Source organism: Cornus florida, unplaced genomic scaffold (assembly GCF_030987335.1).
Source record: "Cornus florida cultivar Cherokee Brave unplaced genomic scaffold, ASM3098733v1 CherokeeBrave_3.0.0_Hap2_Chr07, whole genome shotgun sequence".
NCBI classification, from domain to species: Eukaryota; Viridiplantae; Streptophyta; class Magnoliopsida; order Cornales; family Cornaceae; genus Cornus; species Cornus florida.
In genome coordinates, this window is record NW_026775577.1 from 2,322,901 (window position 1) to 2,340,106 (window position 17,206).

At 34.8% G+C, this 17,206-nt stretch overlaps 2 protein-coding genes across 2 annotated transcripts; both read left to right on the top strand.

Moving 5' to 3' along the window:
• Positions 1–971: 971 nt before the first annotated feature.
• On the top strand, positions 972–6,011 carry LOC132315722 (SUPPRESSOR OF GAMMA RESPONSE 1). The gene is made up of 6 exons (XM_059814083.1): positions 972–1,138; positions 2,411–2,543; positions 2,965–3,151; positions 3,935–4,431; positions 5,145–5,432; positions 5,516–6,011. Exons 1-6 carry the CDS (start codon positions 1,131–1,133, stop codon positions 5,567–5,569), a joined length of 1,167 nt encoding a protein of 388 aa, XP_059670066.1. The 5' UTR covers positions 972–1,130; the 3' UTR covers positions 5,570–6,011.
• A 1,032-nt stretch (positions 6,012–7,043) lies between these two features.
• LOC132315723 (CRM-domain containing factor CFM9, mitochondrial) lies at positions 7,044–14,719 on the top strand. Its single transcript, XM_059814084.1, has 4 exons — positions 7,044–7,318; positions 7,440–7,722; positions 11,593–11,994; positions 13,228–14,719. The coding sequence occupies exons 1-4, from the start codon at positions 7,245–7,247 to the stop codon at positions 14,464–14,466; spliced, it is 1,998 nt and encodes a 665-aa protein (XP_059670067.1). The 5' UTR covers positions 7,044–7,244; the 3' UTR covers positions 14,467–14,719.
• Positions 14,720–17,206: the final 2,487 nt, after the last annotated feature.

The window sequence follows — 17,206 nt, forward strand, 5'->3', positions numbered from 1 at the left end:
CATTGCTTTAGAAATTTACGTCACACTGTAATTTATCTTTTTCTTTAATAAGAAATTCACACAATCTTTTGCTTCTATTTGCTTAATTTTTTTATTGATAATTTTATAACAATGGTTGAATTACAAGAAAAAAAATTTATTGTTCATGTTATACTAATGATATGATATTATCAATTGACATATGATTCATTAAAATAAAATATTTTTATTTGTTTTTTTCCTACCAAAACCTCAAAAAGAAACTTCATAATCCCTTAAAATTTGGAATTAGTTTTCAGATTAGTGCAGATATTTTTAAATGAAATTATTATTTTTTTCTTGTAACTTAGTTATTAAAAAAAATATTTTTTTTCTATTTTTCATTTTACTGATAATAGAAAGTTTTAATAAAAAAATCAAACCAATCATGCATTGACGATCAGAAAAGGTTTAAAAAAAATAAAATTTGTCATAGTTTCATTTTTGTCTAAATTTGTACACAGAAACGTGGGTGACAATTTGAATTACACGTGTCCTCTCATGGATTCTCTGCAATCTATCTGCCTATACACACATATAGATATACTGTAGTATATACATATACAGTACTATACATATGTGTGTAATAATTACGATGATTTAACTCCGTCTCTCTTTTTTCTTTGTTTCCCATTTACGGTTTGCAACACGTACACTTCACCGAGTAAAAAACAGTCAAAAGGTAAGGTAAACCAACGTTATTTCATCAAAAACCCAGTGGCAAATATGTCATTTGAAGTCGTTTCCACTTCAAGCTTGGGGAGCAAGGTAGCCACGACCCCACCAAAACACCTCGATTTTCGAAGAAACATTAGTTCCAATTTCGCAATTAGGCTCGGTCAACGGTGGGTCACTCCGAACCTCTCGCTCGGGTCATCGAACACTGAATATGCTCTTCCTAACCTAAGGCTCGGTAACCGAGCCTCTCATAACGTCCTCAAGCCTATGTTTTCCCGCCTATCCCTCTCTCTATCTAACACTCTCTCTCTACTCTCTCACATAACTTAGCTCAGTGTAGAAAGAGGAAAGTGTCTGGGACACACTAAGCAGCTCTTCATCTCTGTCTCTCTCTAAATGTGTTGGGTCTCTGAAAACACTCGCGATTGCAGAAAATGGCAAGGTAAACATGTTTCTGTTTTTAGAAATCGATTTAACCAGATTGTTTCTGTTGTTTCTATTTCGATTTGGGTATTTTCAGCTCAAAGATCAAAATCTTCGACATCATACTTTCAATCGCAGAAGATCCATATTTTTTCTGTTTTTGTTTTGTGTTTATTTTGGGTCTGATTGGAAACCCATATGGACAAACAAAAACACCCACTTGATTGATTACCAAAAAATTGATAATAATAAAATAAAAATAAAGAATACCCATTTGATTGATAACCAAAAAATTGATAATAATAAAATAAAAATAAAAATAAAAATACCCATTTGATTGGATGATTTTCTTGCTTGGTTAAGAGGTACCCAAATCAGCACCTTTCACATACCCGACTCTTATAAACTCTGCAGTGATCAGTATTAAGGCCCTTTTTTTTTTTTTTTTTTTTTTTTCATTTTTCTGCGATTTTGCAGATATTTTTCTTCGGTTGTGTTCTCTGAAATCTATTGAGCAACAGAACATTTTTTTGTACGATGAGGATTTTATGGATTAATTTAATATTTTTCAGTAGTTACCAATTTGGGGAAATGCTGGTATGGAGGGAATTAAATCTTTGTTTGCTATGGTTGATGGCAACATTCCATTAATTCGAGGGTTTTTTTTTTTTTTTTTTTTTTTTTTGGAAAAGTATTTTTAATTCGAGTTTTTTAATTTGCCTTTTAAATACATTAATTAGCTTATAGACTTATGGTGGTATATCTGAGACAACCCAACCCATTGTGGCCTTTTCTTTATTTTTTTTCTGCAAATGAATTTCAGTTGTGTAAATGCCAATATGGGCAGTTGGCTGATAGGGTTGGAAGGCTTCGTAATTGTTAATGTATTGTGATTATTACTTAGAGGTCACATTATGCTAAACAATTATAATCTAAGGGTAAATTTTGCCTCTGTATTTGCCTAATTTGCGTCAAGCAATGAGCATTCATTTGAATTTGATAGTTGATCATTCATTTGATTGATGTCTCAAAGGTTCTAATTATATTGGCCGTCTAAATTGGATATAGAGTGTGGTAGTATTTGACTATTGGTAAGATCTAACTTGTCAATCATGCTTGGCTTTGTTCTGCAATGTAATTTCTTTTCTGCTTAATGGCATAATCTACTTCCTCTTCTGTTTAATTCTTTCTGGTGTTCTGTATCATTTTGTGAGTTTTTGTTATGCTTGTTCTTCTTCGACGTGACAAAATTTTCTGGTAATTAATTTTGGCTTTGCATATATCAATGCAGGAGTTGGCTTATTGACAGCAGAGGACTTGCAAGAAAAGTGAAAAGTGCCGGTGTATCTTCTGCATATCAAATCAAAGATTGTGGGGCAAATCGTGAATGTCCGAAGTGCCATTACTCTATTGATAACAGTGATGTAAGATGGACTGTTCTGCGAGTTTACATAATTAGCTACTTTTATGCCAATGCATTAATATTTTCTTGGATAAATTATGTTTTCTTGTGGAGTTGTACACCATTTTAGGGTGTTGCAAAGTGAGACGATAACGAAATTTCTGTAGACTAGTGACATAATCAGTACTACTATTTAAAACCACACATGACAATAATCGCGGCATGTTAACATAATCAACTTATTGCCACACCTTATTATCTTTCCAGTATCAACTTGCTCTCTCTGCAACTGATGATGAATAACTGCATTTTTAGTTCTTTTTTTCTTTTTCCTTTTTATTTTTTATTATTTGTACCCTTATTTCATTTGAAGTCATGCAGAATGGTGTTTCCCATGGAACCTTTACTCTTAATATTGTCTTTTATGATGCTTCTCTGTGCAGGTGTCTCATGAATGGCCTGGCTTGCCTGCTGGTGTAAAATTTGATCCATCTGATATAGAGCTTTTAGAACATTTAGCAGCAAAATGTGGATTGGAAAATTCAAAATCTCACATGTTTATTGATGAATTCATCCCAACAATTGATAATGAACAAGGAATTTGCTACACCCATCCTGAAAATCTTCCTGGTGAGCTCACTCGCAATCCCTAGATTTTTGCATATGGTTTTTCATTATCAGTAATTCAACACTAATAAACTGACTCAAGGATGTGATGATGTCAGTTGATTAAATGAATTCTAATGAAGACTTTAAATTCTTTATTATGACCTACTTGATGATGACCAAACATAAGTACAAAGTGATTTGAATATCCCAAGGGAGAAAAAAAAAAAAAAACAGAGTATTATCTTTTTAATATTGAAACACTAGAAGGGAACTGATTCAAGCACGTCTGTTCTTTTATGTTGGAGAAATGGCTTTGCAATAAGTCTTGCTTCATTTGGGAGAAACAACATCTTTCGCACAAGAATTTAATTTGGGCAGTCCATTTCGGTCATGGGGTTTTAAGCTCCTTGTTTGATTACCCTGCTCATGTTTAATTGTCAACTACCATCTACTCTAAAAGTTTAAGCTATTAGATTGGGTGTAACTTTATTATCTATATCCTCTAACATTAATGTACGATAAAATCTCACCTGGTAAAGCTGGAAAAGATTATTTATCATTGGAAAAGAGTGTCTAACATCAGTTTTCATCACTGAAATATGTTTTGGGTTGTGAATCAAAGCTGTTCAATAAGTAGAGACTTATAGAGTTATGGAGTTGATCAATTTTTGTTTGAATAGTCATAATAAGTAGAGACTGAAATATGTTTTGGGTTGTGAATCAAGACTGTTCAATAAGTAGAGACTTATAGAGTTATGGAGTTGATCAATTTTTGTTTGAATCGTCATAATGTTTTTGTCTTAGGTTCCAAAAAAGATGGAAGCAATATTCATTTTTTTCACAGAACTACCAATGCATATGCTACTGGTCCACGGAAGCGCCGCAAGATTCATAGTGAACATAGTTCGGCAAAGGAGCAAGTCCGCTGGCATAAGACAGGTAAGACCAAGCCTGTTGTGGAAAATGGAGTTCAGAAGGGTTGTAAGAAGATTATGGTTCTGTATAAAACTACAACAAAGGGCTTGAAACCTGATAAGTCTAATTGGGTTATGCATCAATATCATCTGGGGACTTATGAACATGAAAATGAAGGCCAGTATGTGGTTTCGAAAATTTTCTATCAGCAGCAGAAGCAGACCGATAAAAATGATAATTCTCCCATGGTTGAAGAATCTGATCTGGGGATGATTCGAACAAGTCCCAGGACTCCAAAGACGAACACTCCCAACCCTCCACGTCCAGGAAAATCTGTTTCATGCGATGATATAACAGATGATTATGTATCCTCGTCATCTGCACAGGTTCGTACTTGGTAGTGACATTCATTGTATGTTGTTTAACAATTCCAAAGTCCTCTGTGATAATTTATTGAGATGATCGGTAGAGACAGCCTCTATGGCACCTTACCCTTTGATATCATATTCAGCACAGTTCTCCTATAAAAAATTGATAATATCAGACACTTGTGTCCACCCATGCGCTATACTCATCTGGACATTAACAGAGGAGTCTATCTTTATTTATATAACAAAGTTTAGTAGTCTTATATCATGCTTTTGTGTCAAGGAAGACGTTTATTAGTTATACTTTGCCTTTTATATTCAATATGTTTCTTCCCATACAGTAACTATAACAAAGGCTTCTTGTATCACATATAGAATTCACTTAGAAAACAAAAATTGCCTTGTCTCTGTATCCCTCGACACAGATCATTTTCTCTTCTTTAAACATTTAACAAAAAAAAAAAAAAAATCAATGTTTGAAAAAGAACTCTGCCATGAAATGAAAACAAGGAAGAGTGAGAAGAGGATGTATTGCCATCTCAAAATGATTTCATAGATGACATTGGTTTATTTTCTGAAGGATGTTATTGAATATAAGCTTAGGATAAACAGATACACTCATCTTTAATTCTGCCAGAAAGTCACTCCAAAAGCAGGAATTTCTTCATTTTGTAATGTTTATAATATTTTGCTCGATGTTATGGTAACTGATGTCACTTTATGTGGATTAGGAAGCAAAGTTTATTGTGGAGAAATCTCCTCCATCTATTGCTCAATTTGAGGATAATATGGACAATTGGTTAGCTGGCGAGTCACAAGCTATCGATACCAATGACATCAATGATTCATTGTTATGCAATGAGATTTTCAATTCTTATTCTACTCTTAATGATCCAGTGCTGAATCATGGCCCTTTCACCAACACCAATGATGTTCTTGGAGCAGATAGGAACACAACTTGTGGGATGGCTGATCTTGAGAACTTAGAACTGGATACTCCTCCAGATTTCGAGCTTGCGGTAAGCTTCACATTCTGCCCCTCCTCAATAGTTTATTTGCTTCACAAACTCGATATATTCAACCCCTCATCTATGCTTTGCAGGATTTGCAGTTCGGTTCTCAAGACAGTGTTTTTGGTTGGTTAGACCGGTTATAGAGAGTTCATTGTTTGAACTAAAACATCCAACTATGGCAATGGAACCCCAATTTTGCATCATCCCTGAGGTGAGCTGCTGTTCTTTTCTTTCCACAAGGTCATACTTCAATGGAGAAGGGCCGCTGCTTCGGGGGACACTGGGACTTCCCCCCTTTTCCAATGTTTTCGGCAAGTTTGTTTTAAGTCCTACAATGCGTCAAGGCATATGAGGCCATGGAGTTTAGCAACTGACCAGACATGACTATAAAGCAGAAATGACTCCACTTTTGATTTTTTGTTTTCGTTTTGGCCTCTCTGTCAACTTAATTCAACCACCATTTAGGTGGCCAAATCCTTTTGTTGATTATTGTGATGTTGATCTGTTTATTTCAGCCAGTATACATGGGACATGTAAACGCAGTACATATATCAAACCCCCCAAAAAATGTGAATTTTTATTAAATGTTGATCTTATTGTTGTTGTCACCTTTGCTTTCCATCATGCACTTTTATTCATATCTCTATTTATTGTACTGTGTTGCATGGAAACTTGATTGTGTAGTATATTTAAAACTGTAACCCCTTTTCTGCAGCAATAGTCTATTGCTCTTCATTTTGGAGCCAAATTGAAAGCTCAATTAAGTTTTAGATATTTCCAATTATTCAACGAAAGTTTTGTTGAATGATTGATGTATCGTGGTCAAAGGATCTCAATCTGGATGCTCATTGCACTGGATTACATTGTTGTCTTGTCACTGCTCTAGTGACGAATCAGGATCACCTCTTGTGCCGTTTACACAACACAATACAGAGTTACGTAATATAATACATTGTTTACGAACCAGTGATGTAAAGTTGGGCAAGTGATTTTAAAAAATTGTGTAAAAAATATAAAATTTTTGCGTTAGCTGAGGGCATTCTGCGGTATATGAGAGGATTCGATTTCCTTAGAAAATTCTAGTCAACCAAATTCGATCAATTTAAGCCTAATTCAAACTTGTTTTAATTGTATTAATTGAGTTAGAGTTCATGATGAACTCGTGTTTAGAATGAAAATTTTATACATTTATGCTCTATTTGTTTGAATGTAAAATATTTTTTAGAAAATATTCTTTTATTTTTATTTTGTCGGTGTTTGATAAAGGTTTAGGTCGAGGTTGAGATTGAGTTAATATTTTTCAAAAAGAATATTTTATGTCGGAGCCTTAATGGACTTTTATTAATCTCTGTGTTTCTTAATTCTTACATCTTGTTGAAAATGTAATTTTTAAAACATTAAATGCGAGAATTATCACAAAATTGTATGCTCTATTTTTTCTATCATAAAATTAATAATTTAATAGGATTTTGTTAAAAATCAATAAAAGTTAAATTTATTAAATTTTCAACACTGATTCGAAATACTCCGTATTAGATTATTAAATATTTAATAATACTTACAAAAAGAGACAGACTGAATCGTCAACATATAAAAGCTGAAAGGTATTGTGGTAATTTCATCTTCATTCCCATTGAAACGAACTGTAAAGCAAGTAAATTTTGGTACCAGTGGAAAAACCCGCTCGCCGACCGAACCTAAAACCCTGAAAACCCCGACCAGACATAATCGACGACTCGTTTGATGAATTACTATCCAAGGAAAGCTCACACATAGATATATATATGTGTGTGTATATAGAGAGAGTGTGGTATTACAATGTTCGCAGCAAGGAGCCTTCAAAGGAATTGCTTCAAGACCATCTCTTCTCTCATCCTCACCAATCCCTCCAAGTATTTTCTCTCTCTCTCTCTACCAAACAATTGTATGTTTTTCTATATATATGTATATGTTTTATTCAATTCATCCCTTATTTTGTGGAACCTGATTTGGGGTTTGTTGATAAAATTTCAGAAATGTTATGTTATTAAGAGATAATTCGACGAAAATCATTTCTAGCAATGTGATTCAGTCAAGTTTGACAATAGAAGATGTCTCTTTTTCCCCAATAAAATTCTTGAATTGCTTCGATGGGTCTCGGGCGATGTCGACGTCGAAGGGGAGGAGCATGAGAAGCAAGGTGGAGAGCCGGATGCGGAAAGAGTCCGGAAAAACCCTAAGGGAGATTCGGCGGGCAAAGAAATTGAGGAAGAAGTTGATGACTGATGAGGAAAGGCTCATTTACAACCTCAGAAGAGTATGTTCACTTGCCCTTTTTCACTAATGTGATAGCTTATGTTTGCTAATTTGCATTTGTTATGCATCGCGATTCCTTCGCCTTCGTGGAGGGTGTTCAACACTTCAGCTCTAACAATTGCTTGTTGGTAATCCAAATCAAGGGGTAGTTATGGTGCAACACAATCAGGGGGTCTAACAATGACATGACAGAGGACACACAAATTTGTAATATATTAGGAAAAAGTAGGAAAAAGTAGGAAAAATAAGATTTATTAATTAAAGGGTTAAGGAGAAATTAGTCGTGGCGCCTATTAGCAAGAAAATAAGAGAGACTGGACTTAGATGGTATGGGCATATCTAACGCAGACCTATAGATGCATCCGTGGAGAGAGGAAGATTGATTTGCATAGAAGGTAAGAGAGAAAGAGGTTGACCTAAACTAACATGGAATAAACTGATAAGAAATGATTTTACAAAATTAAATCTAGTAGGAGATATGGCTTATGATAGAAAGGAATGGAAAAGGAGAATCCATATGGCTGACCCTGTGTGTACAAGATAAAGGAATGGATGATGATATTAGTATGCTTACTCCATCAAGGAGAGTAGAGGAAATCCGACATCCAAGAAAATAACAACACAACATTGCTTTAATAAATTTCATAGAGCTGGTGATGTTCAAGGATAATGTGTGTGCTGATGTTTTGAAATGGTTAGGTACCATCCACCTTTAGGATGGCGTCTTGTGACTGCCCTTTTGGGCCGACACTGATGTTTGTGTAATACGTTTACATTAATTGTGATTAAATTGAATAGAAGACTGTCAGAGCAGGCGGTGTCTTGGCCAGACAGTCCACATTAATTTTATGTTCTTTATGCCTTCAATTAGAGACCCAGTCATAGCAAAAATTTTATTCCTTTTAATAGGCCACTGAGAAACAGTGAATACAGGGATGGAATGGACCAATACTTCATCAAGAAACTTGTTGATACTTCCATCATTTGTGAATCATTGATTTGTTTCCTTTGCTAATATTGAGTTTCTTATGAGTGCACATGCCAACCAATTTAGAAACCAACAATATAGGTAAAAGTATAAGCTACCATGATGGAAAAGTTCGGGTGATAATTTAATTCTTGTAACTTTTTATTGCCTTTTGTTTGATTGATATCTTGCTCTTTTTCTTTTCTTGTATTGTTTTTATTCATCAAGGATGTCTTGTTTCCCTGGCTTGTAATTCACCTATGTATATGTGTGTGTTTTCCAAATCTTGGATTCCAGGGGCTTTCACTTCCTTGCACTTATACTTCTTGTGTGTTCCAAACCTCGCATTCCAAGGCTTTCACTTCCTTGAACTATTGGTTCCGAGTACACAAGTTGTTTTCAGTAATATAAAGATATCTTTTGTGTGTGTCAGATATGTGATGTAGTATACTTACGTTTTGGGAATCGGACACACTTTGGAGATGTGTTGGTGTCCATGAATTGTGATTCATATATATGGCTAACATTGTCAGACACTTCTGGGAAAGTGTAAACCTCTGGTTTCAGAACACAGTTTTTGTTTGATTGGAAAGAAAGTATGATTGTGAAGAAAAACATATTTTAGTCAAATTATCAATATAAACTATTAAAAAAGTGTAACATGTAGGGAGAGCACAATGAAGGGAGGGGGGAGGGCCAGGGTGAGGAACTGATGAGTTGCTGTCTTTGTGTATTGTTGTATCTTCACTCTCTCATGGTTCTTAAAATGTTCTCATGTCTATCCTATCACAACAGAAAATATATAAAAGAAAAAATAAAAGAAATTAATTAATTAATTGGAATTCTAGAACTCTGTAAATTCACATCACATCTCTCTCAAACACAGTATCATACTTGTGTATGTATTCTGATGACACTTTTTGTGCAGTACACCACATGGATAAATGGTCCAATTTTGATTTTGATCAGCCAGATTACGCTTCCTGATAATACATATGAGAGATGCCTCAACTGTTCTAGAAGTGACTGGGAATGCCGGTATTTATAATATTGCCTGTACCTTAGTAGATTGTAGAAACATATAAAAGAATATTGGATTCCCAAAAATCTTTGTCATTCTAATTTATTAAGAGAATTCCTAGGGTTTATTGTCAATTTGTCAGTATAAAATGTCTTATCAAATTGAGTTTATCACTGAACAGGCAGTTCTGATAGCCCAAAAAATAGGTGGGTGATGCATTCTGAGGGACTAAGTTGGTTGAGGACCAGTGCTTTCATCTTTGTCATTCTGCTCGTATGAGAAGATATGGAAATTAAGGCCATTATCTTTCACAAACCACATGTCGGTTCTTACCTCATTGGTCATCTAGAAGTCTAGAACTAATTGCTGCTTCTGTTGTTATCGTGGAAGGCATCAAGTTCTAGTTTTTTTTTCTTGTCTGATTGCTATGAAGGTTTCCGAAACCATGCCACGGTTTGAAGCCTTAATCCTAATTATTTGGCATCAACTTTATGATTCGTCAAAATTTCACATATTTTACTATTGCTTCACAATCTGACATCTCTATGAAGAGATATTAGATTAGTTGGCAGGAGAAGAGGGGCCTGCCATGAGCCTTGGTGACCAAGTTGGTGGTGTAGAACTGTAGATAAGCTTATGGTTATTTCTGTTTAAATTCATGTTCCAAGTCCAAGATGTGACCTGCACATCCCCTATGTTAGGAAAGATCTCCTTGTCTAACGTAGTATAGCTGTCTCATGATTATGTTCCAAAAGAATCTAGGATATGGGGTTCAATAGCTATATCATTGAGGAAAAGTAGTACAGCCCATTTGGATACCTAGGAGGGAAAGGACACGAAAGAAAATGAATTATTAGTTAAGAGAGAATGAATTTGTAGACCAATTGGTGCGTCCATAAGAAAAGGAAGATTAGTTTGCATAGAAGATAAGAGATAGCAAGGCCAGCCAAAACTAACAGGGAATGGAGTAATTAAAAATGAATTGAAAATAGTAGATGGAGGAGACATGGTGTATAGTAGAATATAATGGAAAAAAAAGAATTCATGTGGTCGACCCCATTCATATGGGAGAAAGACAAGGATGGTGATGATGAGTGGAAAGGAATTGATAGTGATAATCACTCCTCTTGTTTCGGCAACTATGGAGAGAAAAGAAAGCAGTAGCCTCTCGTCTTGTTTGGGAAAGATAGAAGGAAGAAAATAAATGATTCATTTTTTTATTTTTTCATGTGATAAGCGGCAGAACAATAAATTACTTGCTATGGGAAAGGAGGTGAAACTGTAGATCACTAACTCCCTCTGCTTTCACTTCGGTTTCTCCCACTTCTAAGAGGAAAGTAATTGCAGCATGAGGGATGACAATCTCCCCTTTCGGTTCAAATCCCTTCCTTTTCATCTTTTAATACACAGGGTGTAGCATGCAGCACTATCCCCTCTCTCCCTTCCTTTCCTTTCCCAAATCACGAAATCCAAACGGCAGTTTAGTGCAGTAATGAGCAATGATGAATTCCATAAGGTGCTGCTGTTTTGTTTCACATGCTGATACTATGAAGCATCAGCTGGAAACAACTCACTTTTTACTGATTTAAGGATTGTATGTCTTCCCGATTGAATTTTTCTCCTGTTCAAACCTCAATTATTAGTCCAGGTTTTCTTTTTACCTCTCTTATGTATCTATTGTTGCTGTAACTTGGTGGCTGTGAAAACGTCAATCTTATCTCTATATAGATTTGCAGTTATCATTAATATTACTTTAATTATCTTGTAGGCTTGTAGCAATAATCAATGAGTATAGATACTTTTCTCTCTGTATTTCATCATTTTCTTGTCTATTAACATATACCAACTTAACTAATATAATGTATCATTTCTTTCCTGAGCAGGCCAAAAAAAAAGTAGCATTGCTTCTGCAGAAGCTGAAAAAATATGAGCTACCAGAGCTTCCACCTTCACGGCATGATCCTGAGCTTTTGACCCCTGAGCAGCTACAGGCATATAGAAAGATTGGCTTCAGAAATAAAAATTATGTCCCTGTTGGTGTCCGTGGTGTCTTTGGAGGAGTTGTCCAAAATATGCACCTCCACTGGAAGTTCCATGAGACTGTGCAAGTTTGTTGTGATAACTTTCCGAAGGAAAAAATTAAGGAGATGGCAACCATGCTTGCAAGATTGAGTGGTGGCATTGTGATCAACGTACATAATGTGAAAACCATTATCATGTTCCGTGGAAGGAATTATAGACAACCAAAAAACTTGATTCCTCTCAACACCCTTACAAAGAGGAAGGTAGATAAAGATCATCTTCTCCCTTCTTTGTTTTACTTTATATATTATATGCAGGTGTTTTTCTGAACATACAAAACATTTTATCACATAAAATCCATTTGATCAAAACCTGATAGACTATATGAGGGCAGTATTTGCTTGCTAGGTTTTAGTCTGCTTTGTAAGATATTCCATGCTTCATAGGTGAGTGTAACACACTGTATTGTTGTATTTCCATGCCTCATTGCTGCTAATTGGTCTTTGGAAGTTTCTTTATTAGTTGCAGATGGCTTCTTTGGCTCTTGAAATGAGACTACCAAATAGTTTTTAAGGAACTTTGTTTTTTGGTTTCACTTTGCACTTGTGGCTGCTACTCCTGCCATCACTTGCTTCATCTTGGCTAGGAGAAAATAGGAGATGTCTCCGTGGAGAAATATGGGATGTTGATTCCCTTTTGTGAGAAGATGTAAAGTAATACCTCGTTATGCACTGTAGTTTCTTACTGTATCAAAGGAATTTCCAATTTCCTCATCTCAAGGGACTCAATTGATTTTTTTTAATTTTTTTTAGTACTTACTCATTTGCTATTGTCAATTTGAGTATTTCCTTAATTAACTAGGATAGAAAGAGCTTCTTGTTCCAAGTCCATTTCCACTAAGAAGTATGGCTCCTAGCCTCATCCACCTTTGGTGAGGGAGCATCTCATACCTTTATTTTACTCGGATTGCATTACTTGAAAATATATAAGCCTAAGCATACTAAATCTTTATTCCGCTAAATCGAAGATACAAAACTAGTAGCTTGTTTAAGGCCATGTTTCCTTGCTAGCTTGCATTCTACTACCCACTCCAGTAGCACAAATACAGACACTTTTACCTCAGGGTTATGCAGTGATGTTTTTCATAAGCAGGGTCCTAGAAAGCCTAAAAAGGTAGTCAAAACTAGACAGATTCTCCAGGCCAGTGTGTATAAAATATCTTCTTTTCCCCAGTCCCATTCAAGGTTTTCCGTTTAGTAGTTATTTAGGGTGTTTTACTGATGCTGGAACACGTGGCAAGTAGAGAATTTTATCCCCTATTTTGCACTACTGCATAATCAGGACTTCTTCAAATTGTAGCTTCTTGTCTCCAGTCTGTTACCTACAAAATACTATTGATACTGACAAAAATCATATAATGCGTGGATTAAATACCACTGCATTTGCAGATGTTCCAAACTTCAAATTATATGACCGTTGTCATTTACAAATTTCAGGCATTATTCAAAGCCAGATTTGAACAAGCACTTGATTCTCAAAAGCTGAATATTAAGAAACTAGAGCAGGAGCTCCGACGAATGGGTGTAAATCCTGAAGATCCAGTTGCCATGGCCAGCATCCAGAGAGTTGCTTCCACATTCTTCAATGCAATTGACAAAAAGGGTGAAAGCCCTTATGTCTTCGTGGAAGACAAATCAACATCAGCGGAGCCCAGTGGTAGATTACATCATTCAGAACCTGCTGATGACAGTGACCAGGAGGAGCTTGACAAATTCATAGCTGAGATAGAGGATGCAGCTGACAAGGAATGGGCTGCTGAGGAAGAAGCAGAGAAAGAAGAATTCAGTCAAATTAGATATAGGAACAGAGAAGATTTAGGTGGGAGGTTCAGAAGATCTGAAATGGGTCGAAGTGAAGACTCGGATAATGAGTTTAGAGGAGGGCCAAGAGGCGGAGGGCCAAGAGGCTGGAAGGATACACAAAGCAGGCGGAGGGTTAATGATAGTGAGGATGATGAAGATGACAATATTTCTGAGGATGATGGTGAGTCCAATGATGTGGGAGATGCAAGTGATGCTGATTATTCTGATGAAGCTCGTGGGAAACGCTATGTACCTAAAGTAGAAAGGTGGCAGAAGGAAAAGATTGGCAGAGCTAATAATAACGGAGGTTCCAAGAGAAATGTTGAAGACCATTTCAAGGGAAACATGGCTAAAGAAGATTCGCTGCCAGAAGATACATTGAGTGATTTGGAAGATGCCATTTGGGAATCAGATGACGAGGAACACGACTCGAGAGAATCAAGAACAGTGAATAATAATTATAGAAGCAGCAGTGATGAGGATGATTTTCATCACATGAGTAGAGATGAGAAGGATGTGGTGAATAGGGTGAATGATCTTGACAGCGATGCTGATGACTTCGGTGAGGCTGGTGGTAATGCATTCAAGGCTTCTAAATTGGGGAGGAGAGAACAAAATAAGATTCCAAGAGAGAGATATGATGGAGGTTTCCAAAGACATGGTGAAGCTAAGATGTCTGCAGAAGATAGTGGCTCAGAAACTCAAAAGTGGGAATCAGACACCGAAGAAAAACTTGATTTGAGAAGAACAGGACTAGACAGTAACGATTACAGGAGTAACAGTAAAGGCGAAGATTATCCAACGAAGAACGAGAGGAATGGATCGAAAGTGAAATCGCCCAAACAGGTGGATGAAACTTGGGATAGTGATTAGCTTAGTTGCATTGAGTCGGAGAAGGTAATTTCTGGAAAGCATTTTTCAATGAGAAAAGGGATTCTAAATATAGTGATGATTTAGTCTATTTGGTGGAGATGTACCTGTGCTCAATAGGATAGAGTCATATGTCATAGAATTTAAATGATATTGAACAGCTCTGGAAAACACAAATCATTCCTTTGTGTGTGATGTTGCATTTGGAATGGCTATTCTTTTTCTTGGCATTTATAAATTTGTTCTATTTTTCGTATATAGGATTGGAGCCTGGATCTTCCGATGTAGCGTTCTAGTGTTGTTGCGTATTTCAACGCATTTGCATATGTTTTTAACATAAAAAATGTCTTGAAACATGAAATAATGTCTATTGAAAATATATACGTTGAAAAACGACTATAACACCAAGGCTACATCTGAGGATCCGCGCTCATACGATTGACTTGTAGGATAACTTTAAAAGATGCATGCAAATTCAGCTACTCTAAGCATGTGTAGTGATTGGGGCATGTTTGGTATGGTTCTTTTTAAGAACAGGTTTGTTTAAAACAAAAACCAGAAATTAGGTTGAAAATTATTTTCATAAACTGTTTTCTTAAAATAGCATTAGGGGAAAAGCCCTCAATTTTACTTTCTGAAAACTGTTTTTGTTTTCAAAAGCTGAGTAAAACACAATTGGACTTCTACAACTTTATTCGAGGCCCTAACTTCTAACAGGGCCTTAAGGAGTTGGCCTCAAAACTGTGGTACTGGGCCGTGGACATACGTAAGGCTTGGTTGGTTTGTTTGAATGTAAAATGTTTTTTAGAAAATATATATGTTTTTTGATATTTGATTATTGTAAAATATTTACAAATATATATATTGTAGAAGAAAAATATTTTTACTTTGGTTATTGTAGAAGAAAAGATATATTAAAATTTAACAAAAATAATTTATCTATCAATTTTTGACAAATAATTTTATACACTTGACAGATGAACATGACTCCAACCTTGACTTAAATTTTTGTCGAATCATGAAAAATAAAATTTTTAGTTAATAATATTTTATCTAAAAAATAAATAATTTTCCAAAAAAAAAAAAATTTCTTACCTGAGCAAGTGTGATTAGTCCCATAAAGTGGTCCCACAAAGACTTTTGAGTAAACGTTAAAACCATTAGTCTGTAGATATCATGATTAGAGGACCTTTTATGGTTTTTGAGCGCGACTTATCGTCACAATCAGTAGGTCAATTCCACGTGTACGGTGTACGATGACACAGGTCAACCCTAACATTTGGCAGCAAATTATCTATAAAAAGTAATGTTATTGAATTTGAAAATTAGGTCCACATTTCCTATGAATCGTAGTATTCTAATCCTATTTCATTTAGGAAATATAAAAATAGTTATTTCTGTTTTTTTTTTCTCGTATTAAAACAATACTTACTTATTTAGCCACCCATGAATAAGAAATATCCCATCTTACAGAACGGTGAAATGACACATCACATCCCCATTTCTTAATCCTATCCGTTATAAAAGAAAAAAATTAAATTAATTAAAACGTCTTTAAGTTTAATCCATTATTTTCATTTTATTCCATTATTATTATACGTTAAATTCATTTTTTTATTATATAATTTCTCTTATTTTTTCCTTTCACATTTTTATATTATGTTAAATATGAAAGATGAGTTGACTCAGTTGAGTACCAGAGTTGTCCACCTAAAAGAATGATAGGTTTGAGTTTGGGTCCATAGTGATGAGAGATGGATAAATCTTTTGAGAAAGATGTTATATAGTAAAGGTTTAGCTTGTGTAGGTGAAATTTGGTGTAGCAAATGGAGATAGATTTGTATGAGCATAATGAGCAGTTGGTTTCTTTATACGAGTTTCGTTTACAATATATATATATAAAATTTCGGACATATGTAATTTTAAATTTCACATGTACCGGACAAGATTTGATTTGAGTATACGTTCTCGGTAAGAGATGCATATCCATCTACCTATAAAAAATTAATGTGCGGAGTCTAGAAATTCATCAATAACAATTTAGTGTGAAAATTAAAATATTTTGTAACTTAAGTAATGTCTAACCTCAATCTTTATATTGTTCATCTTTATTTTTTTTTAAATGGTTCGTCTATAGAAAAATAAAAATACTTTGAAATAAGTTTCTTAATAATTTATTTTTTAAACATAAAAAGGAAAAGAAAACCAAAAATGAAAATGAAAATCATTTTAATGTAGATATAAAGAAAATTTATATCAAGGGAAATTATGGTCATTATATCATCACTTTAATAGTGTGAAAATTTCAAATTCTCTTAGTTCAAATTTTAAAAAATAAAAAAGGAGCAAGAACCTAAAATGAAAATCTTTCTTAAATTTATATTAAGAGACATTTTTGTCTATCAATTTAAAAGAAATGAAAGCTTTAAGCCACATGATACCACCAACCATTGAAGAAAAAAAAAAAAAAAGCTTTAGTGAAGAATCTATTTTATTATTGGTTATACTTTCTAGGGTTAAAGTGGGTGGTGGGGCACTGTGATAGCAAGGTGCACACAAAGCCCAGCCACATTTTGCCATATTGACCCCTAAATTTCATGTACCTCTTCAACCATAAAAGGTAACTCACTTTCTCAACCGTCACTCCTACACTCTTATTCAATGTTTGTTATTCACATTGGCATCAAGGTAGTGTTATCTAGACCTATTTTTTAAGTCAAGAAGTGTAATCAAACTAATTTTA

Bases quoted from the DNA above. Each gene is read 5' to 3' on its own strand.
- LOC132315722 (XM_059814083.1), top strand. The intron at 2,544-2,964 runs GTAAGATGGACT...TTCTCTGTGCAG, and splicing joins ACTCTATTGATAACAGTGAT to GTGTCTCATGAATGGCCTGG. The intron at 5,433-5,515 runs GTAAGCTTCACA...TATGCTTTGCAG, and splicing joins CTCCAGATTTCGAGCTTGCG to GATTTGCAGTTCGGTTCTCA.
- LOC132315723 (XM_059814084.1), top strand. From the start codon at position 7,245: ATGTTCGCAGCAAGGAGCCTTCAAAGGAATTGCTTCAAGACCATCTCT. The intron at 7,723-11,592 runs GTATGTTCACTT...TTTCCTGAGCAG, and splicing joins TCATTTACAACCTCAGAAGA to GCCAAAAAAAAAGTAGCATT. The intron at 11,995-13,227 runs GTAGATAAAGAT...TACAAATTTCAG, and splicing joins ACACCCTTACAAAGAGGAAG to GCATTATTCAAAGCCAGATT.